The sequence below is a fragment of the Sycon ciliatum genome, chromosome 13, assembly GCF_964019385.1.
Source record: "Sycon ciliatum chromosome 13, ocSycCili1.1, whole genome shotgun sequence".
NCBI lineage: Eukaryota > Metazoa > Porifera > Calcarea > Leucosolenida > Sycettidae > Sycon > Sycon ciliatum.
The window spans coordinates 13,221,020-13,230,730 of NC_088655.1; the positions used below are offsets into that span (position 1 = coordinate 13,221,020).

Sequence of the window (9,711 nt, forward strand, 5' to 3'; positions counted from 1 at the left end):
TGGCCATCAAACATTTTCGCCATTTGCTGGAAGGACGACAACTCCACGTGTACACTGACCATGCGCCACTTACACATGCCATACACAGCCAATCGCAAAGTCAGTCCCAGGCAGCAGCGCCACAGCTACATTGCCGACGAGTTCACGACCTGAAAGGCACCGAAAATGCAGCTGCAGGTGCTCTCTCACGCTGTCACATCGCCTCCCCGTGGGCCGTCGGTAGCATCGACTTCAACGAACTCGCTATGCTCAGGAGAAGGATCCAGACCTTGCAAGGCTTCGCTCGCAGTCCAAGCCAGCACCCAGCACTGTCTGGGAACCGACCAGTCTACCGTCAGTTGCCAGGCCAATCATTTGCGACACATCAACTGTTGCCAACGGGCCATCATTCCATCCAATTTCCGCCGTGCTATCTTCGATTCCCTTCATGGTCTTGCACATCCCGGGGTTCGTGGAAGCCGTCGCCTCATCGCAGAACGCTACGTCTGGCCCGGTATGAACAAGGACATTGCTGTGTGGTGTCGCCAGTGTGTTGCCTACCATCAATCTAAGCTTCATCGACATGCTGTGGCACCATTGGTTTCGTTCCCTGCCCCCACGGCTCGCTCCTCGCAAGTACACGTGGATATTGTAGGCCCACTTCCGGCCTCCAACGACAGCAAGTATCTCTTCACAATAGTTAACCGTTTCACGCGATGGCCAGAGTCGATTCCCATTTCAAATAAAACAGCCGATACTTTAGTCACAGGGTTGCCCGATTTGGAGCTCCGCAGACAGTTACCACTGACTGAGGTGGACAGTTTGAGTCAGCATCATGGTCTCGCCTGATGAAATTCCTCGGAGCTGAGCGTATTCGGACAACGTCGTACCATCCGGCAGCTAATGGGCTGTCGAACAACTCCATTGTCAATTGAAGGCTGCGATCCACGCCTCACCCAACTCCACTGACTGGAGCGAGTGTCTTCCTCTCGTCTTGCTCAGCATTCGCTCATCCCGTGAAGACGGACTTTGACGCCACAGTTTCGGAAATGGTCTACGGGAAAACACTCCGGCTATCTGGTGACATGCTTACTTCTAGTTCTGAGGCCGTATTGGAACCAGCAGACTGTGTTAACCGCCGTCTCCATGTAGCCATGATAGACCGGCGGCCCAACGCTAACAGCCGCCTAGACAAGTGTGTATTCTGGTTGACCTAAAGGCATGTACACATGTGTTCGTCCGACATGATACGGTCAAGTGAGTCACCGCTGCAGCGATCCTATGGTAGTATGACGGACCTTATCCGGTATTCAAAATAGAAATCAAGGGTCGTGTTGGAGCAGTCTCTCTTGATCGATTGAAGCCAGCCTTCGTGGATAGCGGTGTTGAAGATCACTCCAGCGGCCAACAGCCTCTGCAGAACACCGCATCGTCGGAGTCAGCGCCTCAGCAGCCCAAGAGCACTTCATGGTCTGGGGGCAGAGTTCGGTTTCCAGTCAGGTTCAGGGACTTCGTCACATGAAGAAAGTGACTAGCTGAACTACCAGACTGACTGGTAGTTCAGCTAGTCCTATATGCTACTGTACGCTTCAAGGATTGTATTGTCAATTAAATTAATTTGAATTGGTTTCAGACATTGATTTGCGTTCACTTGTATTGACTAGCAGGGGAGGTATGTAGCATGCATACTGCTAATGCATGCGTCACCTTCACCAGATAGAGCTATTGCGTTAGCACTCTCGCCTAATGTGCCATAAAACACTCTTGGCGTTCTGTACACTTGCACGCTCTTTCTTCTCACACCTTTGTATTTCATTGCTTATCTTCGATTGCATCCATTCTATTCATTCTGGTGATTGATTAGAGTCAAGAAGGATTGACTTCTCCAGTGCCTACCATGTGCGCTTCCGATCAGGGTAGTGTGGATCAGGGTACACACACACACACACACGCACACACACACACACACACACACACACACACACTCATAAACACACACACACACACACACACACACTCATAAACACACACACACACACACACACACACACTCATAAACAGTGCATCATTTGGCAACGCACCATCGACACTATAACTGGCTATCTTGCCCTGGTTAGGGCTGTGGGCCAGCAGACAAACTGATGGTTGGGCAGCTAGCACTTCAGCTCACTCGGCAAAATAAAGACTTCCATGGGATTTGTGCGGTACAAGACCTCTGAATGTGTAGTACAAGATTTCTATCATGGATATCATCATACTGCACAAGAGTAAAAAAATACGGTTATAATATTATCCACTGAACAAGAGGCTCCCACATCAATGATTACAGTCGTGCGACTACGAGCAGAGATTCGAAGGAGGCATACATGTAGTGTAGATACAAGTGCACATAGGATCAAGACAAATGATGGGTTTGCACGGCATCACGATGATGCGTACCTGCCATCCGAAATTAAAACAATGTACTTCGAGTATTGTGCAGCAGAAACTGTCAAGGGTTAGAGGCATGCAGCGGAATCCAAAAATAACACCAGGATAGAATAATCTGCGGACGAAGGATTCCGGGACAAATGGACACAGCAGAGTAAGAAAGTGGACAGCGCTTAGAGCAACACTAGCCATCCGTGATTGTCCAATTGGACTTGGTGTCTGCGGAAACGAACAACGGCTGCATATAAACAACAAGAAAAAATAATATTAGTCAATCCAGCTCCAGGCAGGAGATATAATTATGTGTATGTGACGGTAAAATTAATGAATAAAATAGCAAGTGAATGGGCTTCAGCTGCTTTAGAGATTATCACTGAAGTTTCCATTGAATTCCAAAAAGACAAGAGTGTAAATTTTAAGATGTTCCCCGGTAGCCGCATGTAGCTGTAGCGGGTGAGGAGGTAGAGGAGAATCGGTGAAGGTGGAACCAGTCCATTGCTGCCGCTTGCGCCGAGTGGGCAACTTGCAAGCTGACGGTGATGCAGTGATCACAGTGAAGAAAATCAAGAGCGGGACACTTAGAGGAAGAACACATGGGAATAATTAAAATAAAAGAGCCAGCCACTTAGAGGGCTAGCTGTCATCAATCGGCGGTGGACAATGGGTGTTCAATGGAGGCTGCGACGCCGCTCGCATTCAGGCTTTGTTCAGGCGACGGTACAAGAGCAATGACAGGTGGCAGGGGTTGATCCTCCCTGGCCTGAACACTACCGTATGGAGGGGGCATGTCATTGGTCAGGGTGTTGCTTAGCAACGGTGCCCGTTCACCGGTACCTGCAGCCCGATGGGTGTTGCGTGCCGTCTGCCCCCGTCTCTGCTGCCCTCGTACCGTCCAACCGCGGTCGGTGGAGCTGACCGGCTGTAAGTTCTGGTAGCGTGTATTGCCACTGCTGCCCCTGATGCCCCCCGGGTGGTGTGCGCGACGGCGCGAGCTACCACCACCCACACTGCTGCTGCTATTACTGGCAGGTGGACTCATTGGGGGACTGTCCAGGAACGATCCGCCTTCTTCTGTGGATCAATATGGACACAAGCAGACACACACACACATACAGGCACACATACAAACACACAGACACACACAGACACACGCACACAGACACATGTAGACAGACACAGACAGACAGACATACAGACAGACACACACGCTGTTATTTTGTGAAATATAAGAATCACATCGATGTGAAACAAACTCACTGCCCTACTACTGGTCATGACAAATGTAGCCTATGGGAGTCAAACTGATACCGTGGTTACGGGAGACTACCTTACTCATCTGATTAGAGCCCTCTCTTGAAACAGCAGCAATAGCAGCAGTGACAGCAATAGTGGCAGCGACAGCAATAGCAGCTGCAGCAGCTTTGAATGTGTTGCGTTCCCATGTTTCCTTTCTGTTCTCACATTTTGTTGAGCTTTAAAAAAATATCGTGTCCAGCAGCAAGAGCAACAGCAAGAGTAGCAGCAACAGCAGCAAGAGCAAGAGTTGCAGCAACAGCAGCAAGAGCAAGAGTTGCAGCAACAGCAGCAAGAGCAAGAGTTGCAGCAACAGCAAGAGTAGCAACAACAGCAAGAGTAGCAGCAACAGCAAGAGTAGCAGCAACATCAAGAGCAAGAGTAGCAGCAACAGCATCAAGAGCAAGAGCAGGAGCGCCATGGCTAGAATAGAACTGCTAAGGAATAACAGCACAGCGACTAGTTTACTGCGCGGTACAATGACCAAGCTATTGACCATGCTATTGATCAAGCTATTGAGTCAAGCTATTGAGTCAAGCTATTGATCAAGCTATTGAGTCAAGCTAAAGATCAAGCTATTGAGTCAAGCTATGGATCAAGCTATTGATCAAGCTATTGATCAAGCTAGTATTGAGTCAAGTGCCTAGGCTATATCCAATCAGACTCAGAGCAACTTACCCCGACCCTGGTGCCTGCCACGTGCATTCCGTGATCTTGCAGCTGCCAGTGAACGGCGTGATTTAGCAGTGGGACACGGTGGGAAGTTTGGACGGCCGGATTTCTTGTGCCATACTAGCTGAACCAGAAAGCCAATCAGGAACAACGCTCCACCAACTACTGAGAGGTAGATATCTTGACAACAGAACAAGGTGCATAGATAAGACAAAAAGTCAAACAAGTGTTTTCGTAGAAAAATTGGAGTGGCAATTTCAGGATTTTTGACAATGCCTTCAAACTGACGTTTGAAAGTGATGTAATGTTCAACACCCTAACACAACCATGGCCAGTGTGTGTGTGTGGGGGGGGGGGGGGTGCTCCCAGCACAAACAGTGTCATTGCACAGGGGCTCATTGCTGTTGTTGTTGTTGTGCTATTTTCAATCGAACGGAGCTGTTCTGAAAAGGAGAAGAAAGGGTCCGTTTAGAAAAGGATGATCATCCTCCTCTTCGTCAGACATGGGTCAACTGTCGACCTTTTCTAAGTTTTCAGCCAAGTTTAGCATTATTAATCGTACAGACATGCTAGTCCAAAACCCATTTCCAGCGGAATTATTTTGGTTTTGAGCCTAATTAAGCTGGTTGTGTTTCTCAATGCAATTGTATAACCGGTTGTAATGCGGACGTGCAAACTTTACTTCACGTTTGAGCCTACTTCAGATTAAAATAGGATTTGATAAAGTCCAGAGATCAAATACAGTTAAACCTGTCAAGGCGACCACTCGGATAAGGTGACCACCTGTCCCAGAAGACCACCACAACCAGGACCAAAGGATGCTATTTCCAGTCAAATGACCCTGGATAAGAAGACGACCTGGCAACAGAGACCACGTTTTGAATGTCCCTTGAGCGGTTGTCTTAGCCAGGTTAGACCGTAGTTGCGCATAGAGTGCACGCAGTGATGTGTGTGTGTGTGTGTGTGTGTGTGTGTGTGTGTGTGTGTGTGTGTGTGTGTGTGTGTGTGTGTGTGTGTGTGTGTGTGAGTGTGTGACATACCAGTGGAGGAGAGTACATATCCACTGTATATGCTATTGCTAGCGCTGGATGATGCCTGCGTAGCGTGCAGGACGATATCCACAACCATCATTGACAAGCTACTGTCCACAAACTGAGTGAGGGCTGCAGAACACGGTGATAACAGACACAGAAACTTGCATGCCAGTCATCCAGATTTGGCCGGGACCGTCCCCATATTGAGGGTGGTAATAGGCGCCCCAAAGTGCATTGGTCGCATGCCTCCCCGGAAGCAACATTTGTATACTTTCCGTACCTAGGTATGTCATTGTTCTGATCTCAGGTTTGCAAAGTTTAGCAGGTATGCAGCAACAACAAGTGCACCGCTTAGCACAAGGAGAATATTGCATCACATCTGATATCTGGACTGTCACATGAACGACGCAGGCCCCCATGTGTGGATGGTGTGTGGGGTGCAAACACCAACGCAGAGAATGATATCCTTGATAGTCTTTTACTGTAAGAGACTGAACAATTTCACAAGGACACGGCAACAAGAAAGCTGCTATGCGCAGAACTTGAGAGGAGGAGTCCATCTATGACCGTAAGCAAACGTGAAAAACTAGTAAACTACCCTTCGGCTACACCCTCACTAAAGTATGTATGTAGCACTCCTGCTGGGCTCATGCCATTGGGGGGGGGGGGGGGGAGGGGAGGGGGAAGAAAGTCTTTGTTCTGCACCCGTATACCACAACACACAACAACAACAGAGTGTAGCACAGACAGATGGACAGACAGTCAGACAGACAGACAGACAGACAGACAGACAGACAGACAGACAGACAGACAGACAGACAGACAGGCAGACAGTCAGACAGACAGGCAGGCAGGCAGACAGACAGACAGACAGACAGACAGACAGACAGTCCGTGTGAGAGAAAAAGAGAGTACATGACTGTATACATGTATGCCCATGACCAGGACAACCGGCAGCAAACAAACATGACACTTCACTTACCCATCACTAACATGACACTTCACTTACCCATCACAAACATGACACTTCACTTACCCATCACAAACATGACACTTCACTTACCCATCACAAACGTGAAGCTCCCAACCAAACTTGTGCCCAGAAGATTGAGCTGGGAGGAACACATCAGGAAGAAAGAAAACGAAAAGCTGGAATGAAAATCTTGCCAAGCGCTAAAAAAAGAAAGAAAAGAGAAAGAGAGATGCCGGTACACACTGAAAGCACTCTGTGAGCTGATCCAGATTTAGGGTTAACTGAAAATCGACAAAATATGGATTCAGAGGGTTTTGCATTCCAGCTCTTCAAATGCACATTATCCATGAAGCAAGCCAATGATGTTGCACGTGTCACAGTGTAGTGTTCAGGTGATAGCACATTGCACTGTATCAGGTGATAGCACACTGCACTTTATCAGGTGATAGCACACTGTACTGTATCAGGTGATAGCACACTGCATTGTATCAGGTGATAGCACACTGCACTATATCAAGTGATAGCACACTGCACTGTATCAGGTGATAGCACACTATACTGTATCAGGTGATAGCACACTATACTGTATCAGGTGATAGCACACTGTACTGTATCAGGTGATAGCACACTGTACTGTATCAGGTGATAGCACACTATACTGTATCAGGTGATAGCACACTGCACTATATCAGGTGATAGCACACTGTACTGTATCAGGTGATAGCACACTATACTGTATCAGGTGATAGCACACTGCACTATATCAGGTGATAGCACACTGTACTGTATCAGGTGATAGCACACTATACTGTATCAGGTGATAGCACACTGCACTATATCAGGTGATAGCACACTGTACTGTATCAGGTGATAGCACACTATACTGTATCAGGTGATAGCACATTGTACTGTATCAGGTGATAGCACACTGCATTGTATCAGGTGATAGCACACTGCATTGTATCAGGTGATAGCACACTGCACTGTATCAGGTGATAGCACACTGTACTGTATCAGGTGATAGCACACTGCATTGTATCAGGTGATAGCACACTGCATTGTATCAGGTGATAGCACACTGCACTGTATCAGGTGATAGCACACTGTACTTTATTCCTACACTGTGGAAAGTTGACGCTTCACGTTTTTCAATTTCGAACGTGAGAAAAACGTAAACTACATTGTATCATACAAGGCTTACGTATACCATACCAGTACCGGTATGTGTGAGTGTACATTGAGCACTGCAGTTCTGTCGGTACCAGTATGTGTGAGTGTACATTGAGCACTACAGTACTGTCAGTACCGGTATGTGTGAGTGTACATTGAGCACTGCAGTACTGTCAGTACCGGTATGTGTGAGTGTACATTGAGCACTAAAGTACTGTCAGTACCGGTATGTGTGAGTGTACATTGAGCACTGCAGTACTGTCAGTACCGGTATGTATGAGTGTACATTGAGCACTGCAGTACGGTCAGTACCGGTATGTGTGAGTGTACATTGAGCACTGCAGTTCTGTCGGTACCGGTATGTGTGAGTGTACATTGAGCACTGCAGTACTGTCAGTACCGGTATGTGTGAGTGTACATTGAGCACTGCAGTACTGTCAGTACCGGTATGCATGAGTGTACATTGAGCACTGCAGTACGGTCAGTACCGGTATGTGTGAGTGTACATTGAGCACTGCAGTACTGTCAGTACCGGTATGTATGAGTGTATATTGAGCACTGCAGTACTGTCAGTACTGGTATGTGTGAGTGTACATTGAGCACTGCAGTACTGTCAGTACCGGTATGTATGAGTGTATATTGAGCACTGCAGTACTGTCAGTACCGGTATGTGTGAGTGTACATTGAGCACTGCAGTTCTGTCAATACAGGTATGTATGAGTGTATATTGAGCACTGCAGTACTGTCAGTACCGGTATGTGTGAGTGTACATTGAGCACTGCAGTACTGTCAGTACCGGTATGTGTGAGTGTACATGGAGCACTGCAGTACTGTCAGTACCGGTATGTGTGAGTGTACATTGAGCACTGCAGTTCTGTCGGTACCGGTATGTGTGAGTGTACATTGAGCACTGCAGTACTGTCAGTACCGGTATGTGTGAGTGTACATTGTGCAGTGCAGTACTGTCGGTACCGGTATGTATGAGTGTACATTGAGCACTGCAGTACTGTCAGTACCGGTATGTGTGAGTGTACATTGAGCACTGCAGTACTGTCAGTACCGGTATGTGTGAGTGTACATGGAGCACTGCAGTACTGTCAGTACCGGTATGTGTGAGTGTACATTGAGCACTGCAGTACTGTCAGTACCGGTATGTGTGAGTGTACATTGAGCACTACAGTACTGTCAGTACCGGTATGTGTGAGTGTACATAGAGCACTACAGTACTGTCAGTACAGGTATGTGTGAGTGTACATTGAGCACTGCAGTACTGTCAGTACCGGTATGTGTGAGTGCACATTGAGCACTGCAGTACTGTCGGGCGCCGAAGAACGGCCAGGCTAGAATTTCATCAAGCACAGCACACCAACATAGACACGGTGACTCAACTGACATAGACTGTAATGCATGAAAATAGGAACGGTCTAGGCTAGGAGGCTGACCCTCCCCAGTTCTTCAGTGCCTGATACTACTGTACGCCAGACTTACATAGAGAGGTAGAAGAAGAGAAAAGACCGGCACAATGAATGTAGCCACAACAAATGCTGCCCAATAGTTGATGGGTGATTCGTGCCACCATTGCATATCACCTGTAGCGAGGAACAGAAGTGAATATAATACACAGAGACACACAGATTTGCTATACATGTATTACTACCCAGCCATACCACACAATACCAAGTACAAAATTTCAAACAGCAAGTACAGTGCGGATCGGCTATAGGGTTGTCGGCTATAGTAATATACCTCTTATAGTGATCGTATTCTCAAATTCATTTTCGTAAACCACCCCTTTCTATACATATCGGATCGGCTATAGTAATAATCGGCTATAGTAATATATCGGCTATAATGATACGATTTCTTTGTCAAAATGATTTTATTGTATACATTTTTCATCGGCTATAGTGATGATCATAAAAAATGATACATCGTAGATCTACTTGGCGAGATCTGATCGCGGCAGTCAGGAAGCACTGGTACGACTATGATATCCCTCGGAGGAAATTCGAAATGTTTGGCGTTGGCTGTACTTGTTGTTCCGGGGCATCCTCGAGCGAGAGCGGAGGCAGTAATGAGTACCAGCGCTGAAGCGCTACCGTGGTCTCCGCCGAGATGTTGGAGAAGGCATTCAGGTAACAGCGAAGACGATCAGGGACG

The 9,711-nt window shown here is 47.4% G+C and overlaps 1 protein-coding gene across 2 annotated transcripts in view; it reads right to left on the reverse strand.

Moving 5' to 3' along the window:
* Window positions 1–2,145: 2,145 nt before the first annotated feature.
* LOC135830127 (uncharacterized) overlaps window positions 2,146–9,711 on the reverse strand; it is a 38,134-nt gene continuing 30,568 nt past the window's right edge. The window contains exons 23-27 of one of the 2 annotated variants that reach the window (XM_065342520.1): window positions 9,040–9,140; window positions 6,472–6,520; window positions 5,415–5,537; window positions 4,381–4,554; window positions 2,146–3,477 (exon numbers count right to left, since the gene is read on the reverse strand). In XM_065342520.1, coding sequence (XP_065198592.1) covers window positions 3,053–3,477; window positions 4,381–4,554; window positions 5,415–5,537; window positions 6,472–6,520; window positions 9,040–9,140 — 872 coding nt within the window. In that variant the 3' untranslated portion in view covers window positions 2,146–3,052. Of the gene's footprint in view, window positions 3,481–4,380; window positions 4,555–5,414; window positions 5,538–6,471; window positions 6,521–9,039; window positions 9,141–9,711 lie in introns of both variants that reach the window. The other variant, XM_065342519.1, reaches the window with a different exon arrangement.